The sequence below is a fragment of the Podarcis tiliguerta genome (assembly GCF_965153285.1).
Source record: "Podarcis tiliguerta genome assembly, chromosome: 10".
Classification (NCBI taxonomy): Eukaryota; Metazoa; Chordata; class Lepidosauria; order Squamata; family Lacertidae; genus Podarcis; species Podarcis tiliguerta.
In genome coordinates, this window is record NC_139543.1 from 63,105,325 (window position 1) to 63,128,279 (window position 22,955).

Below are 22,955 nucleotides of genomic sequence, written 5' to 3' on the forward strand. Positions count from 1 at the left end.
CCTTGGTTTCCAATAGGAACCCCTTACTCCACATCCTTGCCAATCGTGAAGGCCCCCTAACACTAAAAACTTGCTTCTTGATGGGCTGTAGTGTGATGTGTGGGGAGCATAGGATTTCAAAGCCCCCTTCTAGCAGAATTCCACTCATGATTATGAGAAGTGAAGACTCTTGGAAGATAGATCTTTCATTCTAAACTTAATATAATGAAAGGGTTCCATGATGTTGCAGAGCTTGTGAGTCTCTCATGCAGAGAGAGAAACAATCACTAAGACAAATAGTTGCTGTTTATGTAGTACCTAAATACCTGTACAAAAATAAAAGCACAAGGCAGGCCTTGCCCCACAGATTGTGTGTGTTTTAAGGAGAGCAGGTTGGCTGGAATTTTATAGCAATTGATTGGAGCTTGTTTCCCAATGTGTAAAGCAAAATGAGGAAACGATACTCGGTTACTTCATAAAGAGCCATTCATTTATTTGTACGCTTGGCAGAAAAGAATGAACTTGTAATGTGGGTGAATTCAGACTACGCCCATGTGGGAGGAGAGGTGGGAGTGAAACAGAGTGAAGGATGACCTAATCTCCATTGTGGGATAAGCTGGTTAAGGGGTTGTCACACAAGCCGAACTGGTCCAGAGGCAGTGACGAATCCAGTATCACACCTAGGCCAAGTTTTTGTTTTTGTCCTTGTTGCTGGAGTGTGCTCCAAGGGCTGTATCTGAATTCCTTTTTCCCTTTCTGCATTTTTTATATACATATAGGACTGCTTTTGGCACATCAGACTCATCTGCCCTCTGTTACAGCAACTTCTTATAGAATTGTGGCACCTAGGTGATTGTGCTTTAGACTTTCCATTCTCTCTCTGTGGTCCTTTACTTTTATCAGTACACTCCTCATGTCATAGACTAACATGGATACAAGCCAGGAGCTGCAAGGCTGTACATGTTTCTGTCTGGAAGTCTTTGTTGGAAGTTTGAGAAAGGGTTTGGGTTCTGGTCTACTCTGCAATGAATCTCAGAGACCCTTTCCTTGCTATGTATTATGCAGGTGTTGAAGGCTCATCACAGCCAGCACCTGCCTTATTTCAGAATGCGGGAAGAGGTCATCCCCATAGAAAAGACCCTTTCTCAGGTTTGCTGCATACTGTGCTTAGATAACAGTGCCACCACCCAAAGAAGAAGAAGAAGAAGAAGAGTTTGGATTTGATATCCCGCCTTTCACTCCCCTTCAGGAGTCTCAAAGCGGCTAACATTCTCCTTTCCCTTCCTCCCCCACAACAAACACTCTGTGAGGTGAGTGGGGCTGAGAGACTGTGACTGGCCCAAGGTCACCCAGCAGCTGCATGTGGAGGAGCGGAGACACGAACCCGGTTACCCAGATTACGTGACTACCGCTCTTAACCACTACACCACACTGGCTCTCCTTGGATGACCTTGGTAAATAAGCTGGTCAGTATTGGAGCAGGCATTCACTCTGATAAAGGGCTTTATTTGTCAGCACAAACAACTTAAATTTTGGATGAGCAACAAATTGGCAGCCGTCCGGTTCCTGCAGAAGTAGTGAAATATGATTTCAGTAGGCAATCTAGAAGCTGCATTCTGCACTAGTTGCAGCTTCCAAACCAGCTTTGATAAGGGCAGACCCACATGCAGCACATTACAGTAATGTAGCCCTGAGGTTACCAACACAGGGAGTCACTCACTGTCCTGGAATGATTGTAGCTGTTATACCAGCGAAAGCTGGTGAAATGTCCTTGTGGGAGTGATACTGCAGGAAAATTAGGGAAATGACTGCTTCTTGATATGTATTGATCCCACATTGTTGTTGTCTAGTCGTTTAGTCGTGTTCGACTCTTCGTGACCCCATGGACCAGAGCACGCCAGGCACTCCTGTTTTCCACTGCCTCCCGCAGTTTGGTCAAACTCATGCTGGTAGCTTCGAGACCACTGTCCAACCATCTCATCCTCTGTCGTCTCCTTCTCCTTGTCCCCTCCATCTTTCCCAACATCAGGGTCTTTTCCAGGGAGTCTTGTCTTTTCATGAGTTGGCCAAAGTATTGGAACCTCAGCTTCAGGATCTGTCCTTCCAGTGAGCACTCAGGGCTGAGTTCCTTCAGAATGGATAGGTTTGATCTTCTTGCAGTCCATGGGACTCTCAAGCACCATAATTCAAAAGCATCAATTCTTCGGCGATCAGCCTTCTTTATGGTCCAGCTCTCACTTCCATACATCACTACTGGGAAAACCATAGCTTTAACTATACGGACCTTTGTTGGCAAGGTGATGTCTCTGCTTTTTAAGATGCTGTCTAGGTTTGTCATTGCTTTTCTCCCAATAAGCAATTGCAGCATCCAAAGAGGGTTGCACAGGAAGTACCACACCTTGATTCTGTTCCTTTCTGCTCAGACGCCATGATAGTGTGCTGCCACTTGAACATGAAAGAACCATAAAGTTTGCATCTGTTTTCCTCTCCCACCCCACCGCCATGTATGCTTGGAGGCCATCTATTTATTTATTTTATTTCATAAAATTTATACACTGCTTGATTGTAAAACCCCTCAAAATGGTTTACAAAAAGATGAAACCATAAATTTAGGGGGGAAATATACAAAGCATGAAAGCACCAAGAAGCTAAATTTTAAAATGGATTTAAATTCACATCAGCTTTTCAAAGCATCTAAAAACAAAAATGTTTTTCAGCAATGACAACATTGTCAGTGACAATATGCACTGACTGCTTTGGTGACATTTTGCTATAACAGCATTATTAAATTGTCCTGCAGACACTGTGTATCTCTCTCGCACCAATCCAATATGCAGAATCTCCCAGGAAATCTTAGAGCTGTCAACTTGCTGCTCTAGTGAAATTTGATTCTGCATGGAAGTGAGTTTCTTCCCTGCAGGCAGATCTAAATCTCTCGCCTTTCCTTGTTTATGTACACAGCTTCACCTTCCCTTCACCTACCCCACCCTGCCTGATTATCTTTGACATTCCTACAGTATCTTCACACACTTTTATATTTAGCATTGTTTTCAGTTGGGTTAAGTTGTGGACCCAGCATGTGACTCATAATAATAAGTCATTGACGAAACAGCTTTACAAATAATAATAAAATGTATTGTCCGTCCCACTGCCTTCTCCATGCTAGATCTAGCACTGTTTGGTATTGTTTTATATTCTGCTGGAAGCTGCCCAGAGTGGCTGGGGAAACGCAGCCAGATGGGAGGGGTATAAATAATGAAATTATTATTGTTGTTGTTATTACAAGTCTATATGACAGCTCTTGAAGCAGAGAGTTGTCAGGGAGTAATACAACCTGGGTATCAATAGCCAGTTCTGGCTGAAGGTTGGAACTGCAGGAAGACTAGCCAGGAAGGAAACCACTGACTAACAACAAGTCAGTGTGGATCATGTGATACTACAGGATCCCTATAAAAGCTTTCCATAATAATAATATAATAAGAGCTCTGCTGGGTGACATCAAAGGTTCATCTGGTCCAGCATCCTAATCCCACAGTGGCCAAACAGTTGCTTATGGGGAGCCCAGTAGCAGAAGCTGAGCCCAGCAGAACTTGTCTTTCCCAGCAAATGCTATTCAGAGGCACACTTTATTCAATACTGCTGGTAGCGCACAGCCACCAGGGCTATTGATCCATGAATTTGTGTAAACTCTGTTTAAAGACACCCAAGTTAGTGACCGTCACTGCCTCTTGTGGGAGCGAACTCCATAGTGTAACTGTGTACTCTGTGTGGGAGTCCTTTCTTTTGTCTGTCCTGAATCTTCCAACATCCATCTTCCTTGAATGACCCTGATTTCTAGCACTGTGAGTGGTGGAGAAAAACTTCCAGCTTAGGTTTGCTCTCTCATCTGGCAAAGGCCTTTGAATATGTTCTTTCTGATGACTACCTGTGATCTCTTCCCCCTTCAACATAAAAGAAGCCAGGAATAGCTGATGGGTTAAGGAAGTAAGAAAAGTGATACTCTCTATTCAGAACCCCTAAAATGAGGCCTTCAGTTGTGTTGCTGGGGAAGCAAGGAAAAGGGTCGATTGGGGCTGTCTGGGGTGATGAAGAAGAAGCAACTGTGTTGGAGAAATTGGAGGAGTACATCTTTGTGTGGAAAGTAGTGGTCTTATTCAGATCTAATTTCTTCCCCAAAGAAAATGTAGCACATTTTTTTGGGCAAGAAACTACCATGCATATCCCAGCAGTTTTATTTCTTACCTTGTAAAATTAAACAGTAATTTTAATTTAAATTAATGAGTATTGAGTGTGTAGTATAAAGAGCAATCACGTCATTGTTATGATTATGTCACTGGTATGATCTTTGCTGTGTCCTTAAAAGCCATAGAAAATAGCTAAAGAAGAACATAGGTGGGTTAACAAAGTTCCCAGCTTGTTTATTATATAAATGTAGAGGGGGGAAGATGGAGAGAGGTGATCTCATAGATGTTTAAACGTGAACTTGGAAACAGGAAATAAGGAGACAAATGTGCACTGGAGCCAAGTGAGTTCTTGTTTGATTTACAGTTAACCCATTTGTATGCTGGCAGGAATGTGGGCTGGTCTGTGCTATCAGTTATAATAGCATAGGGAACTAAATTTTATATTCTGATATTGTTTTTGTATTCAAGTGGGCATTCAGTGATGGAAATAAATTGCCAAGAGTTAGCATCTCCCTCTCAAGATCAGGCTTTTCCTAAGCCACTTGTTCATTCTAGTTTGAATTATCAGATGAACAATGGTGGAGTTATCTAGCCTGCAAATGTCCCAGGATAGTCAGCAAGGGGTTATAGTTGAAACATCTCAGGTGGTGTTGTTTTTTAAGCCAGCTTATTTTAGGTTAGAACTTGGGGAGCCTGTGGCCTGTGGTGTGGGATAATCCTGACCACTTTTAAAAATATACACCAACACACCTGTCAGTCAGGTGATAGTACTCTGATGGGAGTGATTTTGGCAGATGGATGGGTGGTGGTGTGGGGTTTGATTCTGTGTCGGCTGCTCATTCCATTTCTCCTGCTGGGAACTGGTGTGGGCAACCAAAGCAGCTGGATTTAAACCATGCTCACCAGCTGATATTGTAATGAATAGAATAACCACCCTAATATAGTAATCTTTGTCTTGGTTATCATTGACATGCAACTTTTTTTTACTCAGTATATATGTGATAAACAGCAGACTTGGTATTGTTGTTCTTGGTTGGTTTAGCGAGCTGTCCTTAATTGCTACCTTACTATAACTGACATTATACTTCAAAAATGGTCACTTGGTTGACCACCAGAGTTTGAATCCAGACACCCAGCCTATGTTTTATGGACCACTTACATAACCACCAAGGACAATGCTACTCTGTTTGGGAAGGCAAGCGAATTGCAGCTCCTACCACTGCTGCTGCATTATGTCAGCGCCTCCTGCTTTTGTTCATTGCTGAATGTCTGGGCCATTTTTATTGTCTGCTCCTGTGCGTGTGGTTTTATATGTCTATAAAAACACAGTGGTTCTTTGCTTCATTTCTCAGTATTGGCCCCGTGGTACTATAAGGAAGCCTCTTGGTGCATTGACATGTAATTTAGGTTAACACCTAAGGAGGCTAGTGCTTTGCATGTTTGAAGAGAGAGAAATGATTGCAATCCATAGAAATGAAAACCAGGAGGGTATCGCTGTGGAGCAGTGCTCAGGATGGAATGTCTGGAGGCTTCCAGCTAAAACACAGCTAGAAAGCGGGGTTGTAATTTCATAGGTTCCTCTTTGCTAAGTTTGTTTCAAACAAACATCACTCTTTGAACAGGAACATTCTGATCTGTGTTGATGTTTAACAATTTCAGCTAAAATACTCTGTAGCCAAGGAAAATGCCAGTTGGTATTCTCTGCTGCAAACACTGCTGTCCTTGATATGCTTCATCTGTCTTTGTGTGAAACAGTTTATTGACATCTTCTTGTTTCTTCTGGAGTGGAATGCTGGGAGTGTAGGCTGGAGTGGAGAACACTTGCATGTCTCCTGAAAGACACTTTGCTTTCAACAAACAGTACCATTGTTTCGAAAATCTGCAGCCTGTAAAGTTGACTGCATTGGGCTTGGTGTTCAAATGTGAAAAGATGAGAATTCAAACTGGTTGGCTTATCTGAAACCATCATTTGCAGCAAAGCAAAGGAATGTATTCTTCATCCTTCTTGCTTCGGATTTTCGAGTTGCATGAACGGGACTAGCCTTGCATTGTTACACTATGTGGTGATCTGAAAACAAAGGATCTTGCTCAATGAGGACCAAAGCTGTAAGCAACACTCGCAACGGGAGAAGAAAAGCAAACTTAAAAAAGGGTAAACTATCATATCAGAATGCAAGCTATGGTTTGTTGCTGTTTGTGTTTTGCAAGTTTGAGAAAATGGCACACTGCAATTCAGTCCTTAAAAGGCATCTGTTTCCCGGTCACTTTCTTTAAAAATAAACAGGACTTCATGTAAAATTTGTTAGGATAGATAATAACATGGGCTCTGTTTCCCACTTTTAAGTGAGCATTCTGATATTTTTAAAAAATTGCGCTCTTGCACTACAAATTTAGAAAATGTAACTTTATTTAATTACCATTGACTTACAAAGATAAAGCACTATTTTAAGTGTAATAGCCATTTTAATAATTTCTGGGGGTTTTAGGCATGTTGCTTGGTGATATCATGAACATGCAGCTGTAGTAATATATAGACTCATACATCTTTAAAACACTTTAAAATATTTTTATCTGGATGAGATGTCTTCTGTGGCTGGGTTTAAGCAGCCAATGGGCCATTTTTGATTTGTGCTGAGTAGACATACTGAATTTTGATTTTAAGGTTGAAACTGAAATAATGTTCATGTACATTTGGTTGCTAACATGGATGGTTTTAGTGAGCAATAACACTGTAGAATAGTTAACTTTTGATTGCACTACAGGGCATGGACTTTTTGCTCATATTTCTTAGTGTTTCTGTAGAAGTATTATTAAGCTATTGGTGGAGGAATGACAGAAGTAACTGTAGAAGGAAAAGATCCTCTTCTAGGAGTATATTTTATCTTACCTATATCCATTCTTTCCTAAAGGTCAGGGCAGGCAGAAGGTAGAGCACATGTTGCTGTTGGATATCAAAACCATTTGCAGTAGATTTCAAAGGTGTCACTTTATTACTCAATAATACAAAGTAAAAAATAAAAATAAATCAGTTTTGTTATGTTATTTCTCAGCTTCTGTGTTCCTTACTTGTTATATAGGGTTAATAACAACAACAACAACAACAACGACAACAACAACAACAACAACAACAACAAATTATTTATATCCCACCTTCCCCGGCCAAAGCCGGGCTCAGAGTGGCTAACAACAAGTAAAAATAGCACAGTGTACATAAAATCACAGACAATTAATTAAAATACATTCTAAAATTACTAACTGATTGCATTTGTCTAGGCCTTTGTGCAGCCCTTCTGGTCAGTTATGAATTCTTTTTAGAATCACTGGTCTATAGCAATTCAGCTGCAGGTTTCTGCTTGGACCTGCAGTTTAACCCAGTTTAACTCATGGGTTATATCGGGTAATTAGCTGAACCCCTTGCATCATTATTTTGCGTCCTGTTGCAGTATCTAGCTTTTGCTTTTGCACTCTGTTCTGGTTGGTGGACCTTCAGTTCTAATAAAAAACAAAATCCTGCAAATCTGAAGGTGATTCATAGCTGCTCTAAGGAGCTGTCTCCCATTCAAACCCCAGCTTCAGCAAGGATTCTGCATTCTGTGCCTTTGGCAAATGTCCCAAGTTGTTATTTTAATCACTTGTAAGAACTTTTTCAAAGTGATGTTGCAGAAGACAAACATCTGTTTATAAGGGCCTGCAGTCTCAGTGGCTTAAGTGTATGAACTCTGCACAGTGGAATGTAGAAGCAAGAAGGAATTTGAATGATGTGATGGGAAATAAAAAATGATCTTCAATTTCCTGACTGCTAGGTAACCCCTGCGGTCCCAAATGAGTCACTAGAGGAAGATATCTCTCCCCCCCCCCTCCTTTGGCCTGTACACTAGAACAAGACACTGTTCACTATTAATTACTTCACTTTCCCTTGGAAGTGTCACAAAAAGTTCATACTTAGGGAGATTTAACAATTGTACTTGAGACCAGAGTGTGCAAATCATCTTTCTGCTCTCTTAGCAAGCATTTTGTAATAGTTCAGCCGCTTAAATATCCTGCCCCACATCTTGGGTAATTAAGAACAATGTACTTTTCTTGTATAAGTGTTGGTCAACAACTGGGTGCTTCTGGCTTCCTTGTTGCCTGGTGCCTGAGCTCTGTGTCTCTGCTCCAGGGTCTTTGCAGAAGGAATTTTGCCCAGGCTATGGCAAGGCTTGATGTCTGCAGGCAGGGTTACTCAATTGCAGCCTTTTCTGTTCTATATTGGGGAGCTACTTTACATCATACAGCTCTACTAGTGTCTGTGGTGGTTCCTAGCAAAGGAAAGCAATGAGCAAAATTGGGGGTACTGGAAGCCCTCTCCATATTGCGCTGCTGTGTTTGTACCTAGAAGGAATAGCAAACAGCATCTTTCTAGTCCTTTTTTACCTTCTCTATTAAGCAGCAGTGAATAATTACAGAATACTTCCCTGTTTAACAGTCATGTCTGCAGAATCAAAGTGAAAGGAATTGTGACGACTCTTAATCTTTGCCCTTTTAGTAAGATTTGAAAAACTAAAATCTCCATACATCTGATACCAAGAACTCGTTTTATTAAATTGCAGCAGTAAGTTTAAATGATGGAACAAAGGTTGTCAGAATAATAGTTGAGGCAGGGGAGGACAAACCTGAAGCATGGTACTGATGTAACTGTCCCATGGTTAGGAGATTTGGAATAATATGTTGTGTGTGTGTGTGTGCGCGCACGCGCACGCATGCACCTGTGTCTGAGAGAGAAAGAGATATCTATCATCTATCTATCTATCTATCTATCTATCAATCATCTATCTATCTATCTATCTATCTATCATCTATCATCTATCTCTGTGTGGTTTTATACAGGTTTTGCTGTCTCCTTTGTATAGAAAAAAGCCCCATCTTCCAGTTAATGCCCAGACTGCTGCTTTTGGTTCCTAAATAAGCAAGGAGGCTAAATTGAAGCTCTTAAAAACAACAACAACAACAAAAATGCCCAATTAAGTACACACTATGTTTCTCGCAACTAATTTAAAATAGATTGTGATCTGCAAAGAGATCCTCTGGCTTGATTCACAACTGTCAGTCCAACCAAACTTGCCCGAGTTTATGTACTGGTTTTAGGAAAAGCTTTGGAGCTTTTGCAGTAGCTTTCCATCCCAGAGGGCATGGCTTGTGTGGGTGGCTGTGAGATCACTCGCACAGTAGTTACAGACAGCTGCCAAACTGCCCACTGTGGATCTCTTGTATGCTGTTTTCAGGATTACAGCTGTGCTGATCTTGGTAGAGCGTTTTTGAATTGGTCCAGTATCTCTTCTATAGAATGACAGAAATAAGAAGAGGAAAGAGGTTTAAGAAAACATAATCCTCAACCTCTTTTTCACCTCCAAGGCCTGTATTTTAACCTTTTAACCTTTTTCTCTCCCATTCAACATGGGAGCCACTTCTCTTTAGTACTTTCACTTTATACTGGCCATGTTTCTCCTGCTGCTTCTTGAGTGACTTAGATGCGAGGGAGGATATGGCTCCTGTGCCTTTTAATAGTTGCATCCAAGAGGGAATTTGGACTGGTGCAACTTGTCACGTAGGAGTAAGAGAAGCTGCATCTGCTCAAATCTCCACTTTGGTGCATCTACAAAAAGTAAATAAAATCTGTGCTTTTCTTGTCTCTCTTTTCTTAAGCAGGAGCTGCAAACGGAAAACTATGGTGCCATAATACTATAACCACCCTGACTCACCAGTCAGAAAACATTGCTTTTGCAGAAACTTTTTATACTTGACTTCAAGGTCTAGATCTGGCGCTTTGAAAACTGATTAATACCAAATTTGAAAACATGTAAATCATTTTCATATGTTAGAATGGAATTCTTCCCTCCTCCCAACTTCTCTTAATGCATACTTTAATTTCTGTCAATTTCTTGTTGCTTTTAATAAATCTCATGCGAGGCTGGATTAGCATAAAATTAAACTGTCAAAGTGGCTTACAAGAAAGCTTACGTTGATGATTGCCAAAAGTAAGGAGGATTATTTCATGTCTCTGAGTGTGTGATTTTTGTGTGTGATAAATGTAGCAAGTTATCAAACGCTATGGGGCATGTCAGATTTTATTACTGTTCCACATGCCGTGGGGAAAAGAAAGCAGGATCTTGTTACAAATCTTTCACTTAAAACAACAATACACTGCATATTCTAAATATTTTTTACCCCAGATTTTTAAATTAGACTTGTAAAACATGAGTATTTTGGGTTTGCTTTGTTGTGATTCTGGTCAAGTCTTTTCCTTAGTGTATGCCTTAGGGTGGGCTGATTTTAAATCATCCAGAAAAGTTACTCATTTAAGTAGTTTCCCAGTGTGCAATCTGTGTGTTCTGCAAACATGTATACGACTTAAGTTGTATCTCACCAAAGACTCCTGCATAAACTTAGCAGTCATGGAATAAGAGGAGATGCCCTCTTGTGGATCAAAGATGGGTTAAATCCGTGGTTTTCAACCAGTGTGGTGGCATCCTGGGGTGCCTTGAACAATGGTCAGGGGTGCTGTCCTTCTCTCCCTCCTCGGATGCCCTCTTGTGTCTCTGCCCCCCAAAGGCTTGCACAGATGTTTATTGCAGCAGCCCCTGCTATAAGCTCCTCAGGCGAATGGTGCCTCTGAGTGGCTTATCTCTTTGGGGGTGCAGCTCAAAGATAAGGGACCCAAGGAGAGGGGAGAGGAGGATGAGGGAACACTCTGCAAGGGGAGGGTGACATAACGGCTCCTGAGCCCCACAGGGGTGCCGGAGAAAGAATGTAGTTGATTAAGGAAGCCACGGACTTTAAAAAGTTGAAAACTTTGGGTTAAGTAACAGGAAACACAGGGCCTCCCAAGTTTCAGTATTTTAACTTGTTCATAAATGATCTAGAGTTAGAGGCAAGCAGTGAAGTGGTCAAGTTTGCTGATGATACTAACTTGTTCAGGGTTGCTAAAACAAAAGAAGGTTGTGAAGGACATCTCCAGACTACGTGAATGGGCAATAAAAAAGCAAATCAATTCAGTGCAAACAAGTGTAAAGTGATGCATGTTGGGGCAATTTTTAAAAAATTCTCATAACATTAGAATTCATCAACACCCATTGGAAGACTAAGTACAGACATTTTGTCTTCACACAGTAAACTATGGAATTCACTCCCACAAGAAGCAGTGATAACCATCGACTTGGCTGGTTACTGTCCGAGGCAGTATGCTTCTGAATACCAGTTGCTTGAAACCCAGGAGAGAAGAGTGCTCTTGCACTCAGATCCTGCTTGCAGGTTTTCCATAGGCATCTGGTTGGCCGCTGAGAACAGGATGCTGGACCAGGTGGGACACTGGCCTGATGCTTCTGGCTCTTACGTTCTCACATTTGTTGGATTGTATTTAATGTGGTGTTAAGGAAGAAGAAGAAGAAGAGTTTGGATTTGATATCCCGCCTTTCACTCCCTTTAAGGAGTCTCAAAGCGGCTAACATTCTCCTTTCCCTTCCTCCCCCACAACAAACACTCTGTGAGGTGAGTGGGGCTGAGAGACTTCAAGGAAGTGTGACTGGCCCAAGGTCACCCAGCAGCTGCATGTGGAGGAGCGGAGACGCGAACCCGGTTACCCAGATTACGTGACTACCGCTCTTAACCACTACACCACACTGGCTCTCAGGAGAATGTTTGGTTGGTGTGTAGAGTCACTGGTGAAGTTCTGATAAGTGCTGCTGCATGTACTGGAGTGGTACCATCTCACGCTTTGTAAGTGGGGCACATTTGCCCCAAAGGATGCCCACATCTGAAAGAGAGAGAGGAGAAACCTCTCTTCTTAGCTGTAAATAAATTCATCATGCAAATGAACTGCAGTGGAACCTCGGGTTATGGCAGGGATCCAATCCGGAGGCCCCGCTGCAACCCCAAAATGATGCACACCGAAGCGCTGCATCTGCACATGCATGAAGCGCAATTTAGCGCTTCTGCGCATGCACGAGCAGTGGACCCGGAAGTAACCCATTCTGGTACTTCTGAGTTTGTCACGGATGTTCACCGAAGCGGACGCAAGCGGAGGCGGACGCAGAATGAGGTTTGACTGTAGTTTGAAATTGGACCTTGATGTGCCTTCAGTCTGTTAAACAGAGTTAGCCAGTGGCCTCATACATACAATTTGCCTGCTCACAAGGTGGAGCACAACAGGGGAGAGCAGAACTTGGAAGGATTCAATGGATACAGATTTGTAACTCTGTTCATGTTCTGCTTCACTTACAAGAGGCAAATCTTTCTTAGCATTACCGCGTGGGAGGATATGTAGCTACAAAAGGTAGCATGCCAAACTTTAACCCCTGTATCTTTTTCTCCAGCAAAGGGCATTTATTATTTCTGTAACACCACCAGTTCTGAATATTTTTATGCACCTGGAAAAAGAATTCTAGGCCCTGCAGAGTTTATACTATGAAAATGAATACAACAACAAATACTTGACTGGGATGGAGGGGGCGGAGAGAGATGGCATGTCAGCTCCAAGAGAGGGGCTAATTTGCTCCTCTGCAGTCTTTTTTACTGTTACACTGCACTGAGTTAAACCAAAGTGTGGCTTAGCATGCTGTCCAAGCCTGTGGTTAAGATACCTCATCACTAACCACAGTTGGAGTGCAAGTTATGATGACACATTAAGCCAAACCTTGGATTAATTTATCGCAACACAGAAGTGAAAAAGAACGGGGAGATGCAGAATGGCTGTGGGCTCCTCTCCAGACTCCCACACATTTGTGAAGTTTCCCTAAGTCACAGTTGGGTTTACTGTGTTGTGCGAACCAGCTCACCTCTGATGTCTGCCTGGGCCCTGCATTACATGGGTGGCTGCTACTGAAAACAACCACCGTCACATTTCTGCCTCTTTTCTCCCAGCAGTATTTAGAATTACTAAAGAAAGGGACACAGTGTCTGCCCATCATTGTGGGAGTTTGCTGACTCCATGTTGCTGGCTGCTAAGGTTGCAGGAACAAGAATACTCTTGATAAGCCTTCATGGTGTCTGTTAAATTGTTAGATGTTCCTGAGGTGAGAGGAGAAAGGGATCTGGGACTGCTGCTTTGAGCAATTGCTTTAACTTATTCACTATGATAAGTGAAATCTCTGATCCACATTCCTTATTAAAATCAGGTTAAATGTCTTGAGACATCCAACAGGGCTTTGTATTAATGACACCGCTATCTGGAACGTCTTCCCAAATGCAGCTGGTGTCCATCTAACTTGTTTCACGATCAAATAAATACTTTTTTAATCAAGGAAGGCATCTCTGAGCCGTTGGATCTTATTACTTAATGCTGCTGCTTAAATTTTACTCTGAAAATTACTTTAAGATTTATGTCTTTGGCTATATCTTTTTTTATAGTACGATTGCTGGTTTGATTAATTGATTACTTTGATGGTGATTTATGTTGTACGTCTCTTCAAGTATCTTGAAACGAGAGAATGAGACAAATAGATTTTACAAATAAGCAATATGTTTGTGGAAACGTGTGTTGGATGGAAGAATAGTCTTCAGTATTGTCCTATATATCTTAGAACACGGAGTGTTATCCAATCTTGGGTCCCCAGATGTTGCTGGATTGCAACCTCCTCCTCCAAAGCCAGCTTGACCAATGGCCACCAGGGATGGAGGGAGTTGTTGTCCAACAATATCTGGGGACTAAAACGTGGGGGAAACCACTTAAGCATCCATTGATTCAGTAGGTCTTGTTGGGAATGCACATCTATTTAAATCAGGATTGGGTATTCACAGACCTGGAAGCCAAATGTTGATCTCCAGGACTCTCTTAGGTCACATCTTCTCACTATACTCACTCTGCACCCCACTTTGAGTGCCTGAAATGTGTTCTTGAAATGTTGTGCCACCGTTTTCTTTCTTGTGTGTGTGTGAGTGAGAGAGAGAGCGAGAGAGAGAGACACTTTCATGTGGTTGGAATGTGCATTACTGTGCACAGAGGTGAGTGTTGCATCTGTTGCTCAACCTGCTTTTGCTTTTGCTTCTGGCTCCACCCACCACTGGCATGTGCCCCACCCTCTCTTAAAGGTTGCCCACAATGGAATGCCACCTTTGGACTGAAAAGGTATCCCTACTCTGAATTTAAGCCCTACTTGGGAAACAGCCCTATTTATTTTTGTTGAGCTATCGTCGTACTCATTTCATGCAACGTGTGCAGTTTTTCTCTGAACTTTACAATTAGGACTCTTGTTAAGTTAAAGGTCATGTATACACCATACTTAAGGGACGCGGGTAGCGCTGTGGGTTAAACCACAGAGCCTAGGACTTGCTGATCAGAAGGTCGGCGGTTTGAATTCCTGCGATGGGGTGAGCTCCCGTTGCTCTGTCCCAGCTCCTGCCCACCTAGCAGTTCGAAAGCACGTCAAAGTGCAAGTAGCTAAATAGGTACCGCTCTGGCGGGAAGGTAAACGGCATTTCCGTGCACTGCTCTGGTTCGCCAGAAGTGGCTTAGTCATGCTGGCCACTAAAGTGAGATGAGCGCCGCAACCCCAGAGTCGGCCACGACTGGACCTAATGGTCAGGGGTCCCCTTAGCTTTACCTTTACACCATACTTAGAATTGATGGAGTCACAGAATTGTAGAGTTGGAGGGACCCCATGGGTCATCTTGTTCAACCCCCCTGCAATGCAGGAATCTTTAGGAGACCGCTCACAAAGATACAATTCTCAGCACCCACAGCAAATTACAATTTCCAGGTTTCTTTGAGAAAAGTCATGACTGTCCAAGTGGCATGGGAGTACTTTAAATATATGGAGTGGATGTGAGCATAGAAGAAGTTGCTTCATTTAAAAGGTCCAGGAACAGAGCTTAAGTTGATGACCTCCCTCTTGCCCCCGTATGTATGTAACTGTCCCAAGTATGTAACTGTATGTAACTGTCAAGAGAGAAAGGGGGAGTCCCATCAGTGTGGGAAAAAGAAGCAAGTCTCACTGTGCAGAAGCATGTATGCAGGCTTCTGCTAAACTTGTTGAACTACAGGTAGGATTTCCTACCTGATGACCTATATTAGGATGTTGGCAGCATTCAGAATTAGCCAGGTGCCAGGCACATTTTGCACCTGGCTATTGGCCACTTACGGCCAATTGAAGATGCCTGGGTGCCAGGATGGTGCCTGATGTCTCCACCATCTGGCTGGTGTCTAGCAGCAGGGATTGTGTTGTTATTCTATGGCACGAGTCAGATTTTAGCTGGAGCTGTCAATATACACAATTCATTTTCAGCTTTGTAATGTTGTAAAAGAAGCAGTGGGAGGCACCTAAACATTTTGTTAGTGTGCCTGTAACCTAGGTTTAAGGGGCCGTATGGTGAATAGCTTTTAAATTTCAGTTTCTAACACTGGGTGTTGGATACGGGAGAATTTCCAAGGCTGCAACCTCTTTCGTTTGTCAACTTTGAGGTCTACACATGAGCTTATTTTTCACAGTTCCCCCTCCTCAACCTGGGCTGATATGTACAAGATTGAAAGAGAAACAGAGATGCGGATATTCCAGAAAAATAGATGGCGGAAAATTTCTCACTGATTCCAATATCCTGGAAAATATATGATTGGACTAATTCTGCCAGGAATATAGTAAGCCTGAGCCCTCAGTTCCAGGGAGCCCACTAAGCTAAATCCCACCCTGAGACTAGGAGGTTTCTGGTTCAAGTTCCCGAGTCCCTGACACCCAGGGTATCCCTGATCCTTCTTTGGGAAAGGCATTACTTGCATTCAGGTCTTCCCTCTCTCTCTCTCTCTTTCCTTTCCTTTCCTTTCCTTCATTTTGAACATAAATGGAAATATTCCACGAAATGAAGCTGACCCCAGAAAAAGTGACGCGAGCTTTCCACTTCCTGAAGAACAGGGAGTGAAACTGCTGACTGGCCCTAGGCATGTTTTGTTTCCGCCTCTTTCCCTCACCCCATCATTTTCTAACGCAATTTTCAGCAGGAGTTTCCTCCAGCTGCCTCCAGCTGCAACGATCAACTTGTTTGGCTGTAATCAGTCCAGTTAGCCTTGTGACGCGTTAAGTAAATAGAGTTTTAGGTGACAAGATGAATAGTTATTACTCTGGAATCAACACTTTGGGCAGCAGCATAACAACAAGTAAGATGCAAGTGAGAACAAGGCAGGTTGCTATCACCTTTGTTCTCTGAACACAGTCTGCTTTAGCAAAGCATAGTAATGATTTCTTTCTGCATGCTAGAAGGTTATGAAATGAATGGAGAGCTTTTCACCTTGAAAAGAATAGAACCTTTGATAAATTTAATGCTTGCCTATTTGATAGCACGTCCGATTGTCAACTTTTTAATCTTAACCATGCACAGGTTAGCTTTAGCAGTTAATGTAGGATGAATAGTAGATAATTGCCTGATTTTGTTGCTTATTATGTGGTGTGTTCCTTTAACTTTTGGCACATTCTGGAATGTACCAAGTAATTGTGGTGTAGCTGCTGATGTATTACGTTTGGCACTGGGAGAGTTCTTGGTCCAAGTCTCCTTTCCAAAGAAGCTCATTGTTTGGGCTTTGACAAGTCACTAGTGTTCAGTTTAATCTCCTTTGCAAGGCTATTTTGAGGATAAAATGGGACAACTTGCATATGGTACTCTGAGGTTCCTGCAGGAAAGAGTAGGATATATATATGGTAATCAGCTCGTTTGTTTAACAGATAGAAGGCTCCTTCACAGCTACACACAACCGGTCCCTAGAACCACAGTGGCCTGCTGCCAAATCCCATTGCCACAGGGACCATGCTTTTTTGCTTCTAGGGAAATGAGAGCCAGGCTTGGCCCAATGGCCTCTAGTTGCTGTCCGCTGGTGTATAGTTTTCACCTGGGGGGGAGTGGTGTTGGTCAAATCTGATTTCTCTTTTCCTTCACTCTCTTATTAGGATTCGTACTGTGCCTGATGCTTCGTAATCCCTCTCGACCTCAGGTCACCTTACCTGACATTTCAACTTCCTTGTTGAGTCAAGCCATTATTTCTATTGCTTGCTCTTACTCACCCCTGCTACTTTTTCTTGACATGACCAGTGTTTTCTCCAGCAGCATGCATGTTCCGTGTTCATTGAGTAATCCTGAGGGGGAAAGCAAAGCAATAGTAATATCTTTTAGCTGTTCAAATACTTTCCAGTGGTCACACTTTCTGAACCTGGACTGGTTTGTGTTGCAATTCTCAGGAGCAGTAATGTCTCAACATAGGTAGTTAAGCTACTATCACAGCTTACTGTGATAGTAGCTTAACTACCTACCAATAACCAGGAGAAAATAAAAGTTAATAAAAGTTAAAACACATGCGTATTTTCATGTGGTGTGTGTGTGTGTGTGTGTGTACACAAATAAATGTGAGAATACAGTTGTATATGCACATATGCATATACCCCCACCCCAGTTTGTGCAGAAGTAAAGTTGGCTAAAATGAGAGAAGCCAACTGGTCCTTTCAACCTTCCTGTGTCTGTGCAGTTCCTTCTATGCATCAGTTGGGTTGAAGAGGAATCATTGCATATTAGCCATAGAATTGTTGTCCTTGCAGAGGATTCTGGGACATGAACTCTGGTCATTCAGAGCACTGACTAGGCTTGCTGGGTCCTACTACAAATCCTGAGGGTTTTCTAGTGTGTTTAGCTGTCATAAGTGCACACAGAGGAGCTGAGTGTTGGCAAAGGATGGCATGTAATAGAAATGTATCTTTGTACAGCTTGCCTATCTTTACCATCTTTTTCACTGAGGATTTGCACCGCTTTGCATTCTGTGCTCTTTCTTACTCTAAGGCGGTCAGTTTGTTCTGTGTTATATAATGTATAAAGGTAAAGGTCTAGTCGTGGACGACTCTGGGGTTGCGGTGCTCATCTTGCTTTACTGGCCGAGGGAGCCAGCAATCATCTTCCGGGTCATGTGGCCAGCATGACTAAGCCGCTTCTGGCGAACCAGAGCAGCGCACGGAAATGCCGTTTACCTTCCCGCTGGAGCGGTACCTATTTATCTACTTAGTGCTTTTGAACTGCTAGGTTGGCAGGAGCTGGGACCAAACAATGGGAACTCACCCCATCACGGGGATTCGAATCACTGACCTTCTGATCGTCAAGCCCTAGGCTCTGTGGTTTAACCCAGTGCGCCACCCACGTCCCTTCTGTATATGTATAATGTATATTCTGTATATGTATAATGTATATGTAGCTTTAATGGCATGATTTGCCAGTTTAGGGTTTGCAGATTGGAAGTTACAAGTGAGGGCCTGGGGAGGAAAAGGAGATTTATTCCTCTTACCCTGCTTCACTTCTCTGTTTTGCATGCTTCGGTATGAGTTTACAAATGGAATATTGACTCTTCCTCCATTAGCGTATATTGAACATTAATATTTTCAGCGTGTTGCAGTTATTGCAAATAGTTTTCTGTTCTTGTGTTTTGAAAAGGTTGGGTTCATTAAACTGCAGGAACCTTTAAAACATATTGTACTTTTTAATAGCGAGGTCTTTTGAGACCCATATATTATCCCTTTATATGTGCAAGACTGTAATATATAAAACACTATCCTGACTTGAGTCATTATCAAATGCATCTTGTTGAATCCCCCTCCCTCCTGTGATTACAGTGTTAGATTTGTAAAAGATCCCTCCCTCCTTGAGTCTAGAAAAGCTAGAACTGAGTAGTAGTAGTTCATGATTTTGTTAGGGTTTTGCCAATAGGGCTAGGAAAATATAGTTTGAGATGTGATTATATAAAATTGTCAGTTAAAATACACGGCATTCAAAGCCACAATTTTGTTTTTAGCATTGTTGCATTACATTTTTGAAACTTCACTTTTTTGCTTTCCAGTAGAACTTGCTTCTGTCGAAAGGATCACTGTAACCTATTCTTGCATGTTTATTTCATCTTTCCCCAGGTTCTGATGCTGAGCAGGATGCTGCTATCAAACTTGCCAAAGAGCGAGCTGACATAGTTGCCAAGTATGACAGAGTAAGTTTCTGTACTTGTTAAGGCACCCTTGCAAATGGCTATTCTTCTGCTCTCCTGAGGCAAAGACCTATTGCCACAGGTGAGCAGACAGCTGGCAGATAAAGATGCCTGCCTCTTTCTTCCTGTCCTCATGTGCCATTCTTGGACAAACATGGTGATGCCACACTATGTTTTTTTTACAAGGAGAGAGGAGGAGCAAAGATTCACTCCAATTCCACATTGGAAACAGTGCCTAAATTGCGTCCTCCTCCTTTCTATGTTGCAAGAGAAATGGCATGGGGAGGGGATATTTAGTTCTTCAAAAGAACATAGGAATTGCTTTGCTGGGTCAAACAACTGATATTATGTTGCCAATCATGCCTAGGCAAATGCCTTTGGGAAACTCATAAGCGGGTAGTCTTATGTTAGTTGCTGACATTGTCTGGTAGTTGGAGATCCAGTTTCTCTGAACCTGCATGTTCAGCTTAGCTAATATGAGAAACTTGCACTGTTGCTTTTTAATGTTCTGTTTCTAGCTGAGCATGATAGGCATCGTTATTACTGGAGAAATGGCAGGAGCGATTGTAGTAGTGGTAGTTTATGATGCCTAAACATTAGAGCAATTGTAATGCAGACACATGGGAACAGCATAGACATGGCTGCTATCCAGAGAGCGATGTCACACAAGACTGAATATATTCACTAGGGTTATTTATGTACTCCTCTTATAAAAACAGGAAGCAAAAAAACTCCACTGCCCACATGGACCTCCCCCACTTCTCTGGATGATAGCTGTGTGTGTAGTACAGGGGTCTAAACTTTTTTCAGCAAGGGGCTGGTCCACTGTCCCTCAGACCTTGTGGGGGACCGGACTATTTTTTTTTGGGCGGGGGGAGGAGAACAAATTCTTATGCCCCACAAATAACCCAGAGATGCATTTTAAATAAAAGCACACATTCTACTCATGTAAAAACACGCTGATTCCCAGACCGTCCGCTGGCTGGATTTAGAAGGTGATTGGGCCGGATCCGGCCCCTGGCCCTTAGTTTGCCTTCCCATGGTGTAGTACATTGTTGTTGTTTAGTCGTTTAGTCGTGTCCGACTCTTCGTGACCCCATGGACCAGAGCACGCCAGGCACTCCTATCTTCCACTGCCTCCCGCAGTTTGGTCAAACACATGCTGGTAGCTTCAAGAACACTGTCTAGCCATCTCATCCTCTGTCGTCCCCTTCTCCTTGTACCCTCTATCTTTCCCAACATCAGGGTCTTTTCCAGGGAGTCTTCTCTTCTCATGAGGTGGCCAAAGTATTGGAGCCTCAGCTTCAGGATCTGTCATTCCAGTGAGCACTCAGGGCTGATTTCCTTCAGAATGGAGAGGTTTGGTCTTCTTGCAGTAGTACATTAGAAATAAGGAATTTGCTCCCAGTTGCAAACTTCAAATCAGTCCTTTGCCTTCCAAAATGTTGTACCATAAGTAATAAATTAATTCTTGTCTGTCTTTGTTGTGTGTTTTTCTGTAGGGCCGTGAAGGTGTGCAGATTGAGCCTTGGGAAGATGCAGACTACCACCTTTACAAAGTTACTGACAGATTTGGTTTCCTGCAGTAAGTTGCATAGTTTGGCAAGGGAATTACATTAAAAGTTTGTCTGCTTTTTTATTTTTATTCACTTTTATAAGCCTGTCTGGTCAAAGTATTGACTGCTTCAAGTAGAATTGCTTTGCGAATAGTATTCCATTTGGTGAATAAAATTTAAATGGTCTTGCTCAGTATTCTTCGGTTATTTATATTCTCCACTTTTCTTACTCTGATTTGAAATTGATCCGTACTTGGTAATGGAAAAGTATGGGCAGTCACCTTTCCTGTGTATAATAGTAGCAGGGAGAAGCTTTGTGCAGCAAAAATCAGGTCATGCTACATACTTTTTGTAAGAACTAAAAGAATAATTCTTCGGGGGACTCTACAGAGGATGCTTCTACAGAATGTGCAACTGATGTTCCTTGTTCTCCAATAGAAAATAGTTTTATTTCTTAAGATAAACATCACAAACATATCACAATTTTATGTAGCTAAATTTATTTGCAACAATCATGGGGCACAACAGAGGAATAGTGAAAAATACCATCGCTTTACTACCCAACATCAGTTACAGATGTAAGGTTCCCAGTTGCCTAACACCTATTAAGAAATTCTGGGATGCTACAGGCTGACATACTCCCTCATTCTCTTCTCTGTCTTTGAAGATGTTTTGTGCATTATGATACTTGAAACCTGCTTGTCAGACTTCAGTTAAAAAGATACATCCAACTGAATAAATAAATGAAATTCAGATACAAAAACATTGCTTGAATTAAAGGGAAAAGTTAAACTGAAAAGTAAAAGGAGACCAACATATCACTTGTTCATCTCCATTCAGCAAGGTAAAGCCAATGCCTGCTGCTGATGTCAATATATAACAGCTTGTATATATGTGTATTGCAGTGCACAGCCAGTCCCTGCTGAACTAGATTGAGGCACTTGATGGATATGCTTTTCCCCATCCAGGGCCAGGACTTGCAAACAATGGGGTGCAACTAGAATTGAGGCTTTTGACCAAAACTAGTTGAGTTGCTGATCAGTTCAGGCCTCTGGTGACTCTTAATCTGACTTTAGTGGTAGCCTGGGCAAGGTTCACAATGGCTTAGGTTAGCATTCTATTTTAGCTCCCAACAAGAGTACAGGTTTTCCCTTCACTTCAAGAAGAGGTCATGTTATCTAAAACTTGGACCATTCTTTTTAAATCTAGAAGTTATATGCAGGCGGCAACTCTAGTAAATAAGGAGGCAAATCTTCAATCAAACAATTGCTATAACAAAAATTGATGATAGTTTAGACATCTTCTGGAAGTTCTCATCCTAATAGCCTTTGTTTGAAACCCTAACATCGTTAAATTTTCTTTAATGGTTAAGACAACTTGGAGAGAGGATTCTTTAGCTTGGCCAAGTGTTTATGAATTTACATGAAGATAAGCTGCTGTGTTCATGCTTGTGTGTTTGATTATGGTTTCATTTAGTCCAGTACTGTCTATTGTAACTGGGAAGCAGCTCTTCAAGGTCTCAAGCATGGCTCTCTACTAACCCTGTTACCTGCAATCCAGTTCACTTCAAATGCCACAGATTGAATTTGGGAGCAGTATCCAGTTAATAGTTATGCTGGCCCAATGACTTCCAGCTGCACAGTGTAGCTTCTCTGCCCTCTCCTGCCCCTGCATGCATCCTCAGATTGCATTGGAGGGTTGGAGAAACCCCCAGAGCAGATTTAGGAGACATGTGGGGTGGACTGCAGGGGGAAAAGAGGGAATGGAATTTGCATTGCACACCTAAAAGCCTTTATGCTAGTGTAACTTAGTTGGCTACCTCTCTGAGTTCCTATATAGGGATGGGCAATATTTGGTTTTCGATATGGGCTTGTCATGGACTTGAAACCAGTTTTGTATTATATATCGCCCTAACACATATCATGATTCGTGATATATTGCCAAGTCAAAAACTATGAAACTGATTATCACGATAAGGACTTCAAACTGGTTTTGGATGATATATCAATATATATCCTTTATGTGCAAAGCCTGTGCTCTGCTGCTTAGCTATGCCCCCTCCCCACTGGGCTTGAATGTATAACTGCCACGCTTGTCTGAACAATGTAATGGTGCACTACTGTGCAGCGGCTTTAATTTACAAGTCGGCGTTGAGGAGTCCTTTCGTTAACCATTTCCCCAAGGGAAATTCATAAGTAGAACATTTACACAGAATTTCCATAGAGCTACCAATATTGTGCTACTTAGTGTGCATGAGCCTTGCATAAGTCC

The 22,955-nt window shown here is 42.2% G+C and overlaps 1 protein-coding gene across 9 annotated transcripts in view; it reads left to right on the top strand.

Moving 5' to 3' along the window:
* Positions 1 to 22,955, top strand: part of USP6NL (USP6 N-terminal like) — a 135,715-nt gene that overhangs the window by 46,549 nt on the left and 66,211 nt on the right. For 7 of the 9 annotated variants that reach the window (XM_083401928.1, XM_083401931.1, XM_083401929.1 and 4 more), the window contains 2 exons: positions 19,058 to 19,131; positions 20,631 to 20,713. In XM_083401928.1, coding sequence (XP_083258054.1) covers positions 19,058 to 19,131; positions 20,631 to 20,713 — 157 coding nt within the window. Of the gene's footprint in view, positions 1 to 5,888; positions 6,316 to 16,704; positions 16,820 to 19,057; positions 19,132 to 20,630; positions 20,714 to 22,955 lie in introns of those variants that run through there. The other 2 variants (XM_083401926.1, XM_083401927.1) reach the window with 2 other exon arrangements.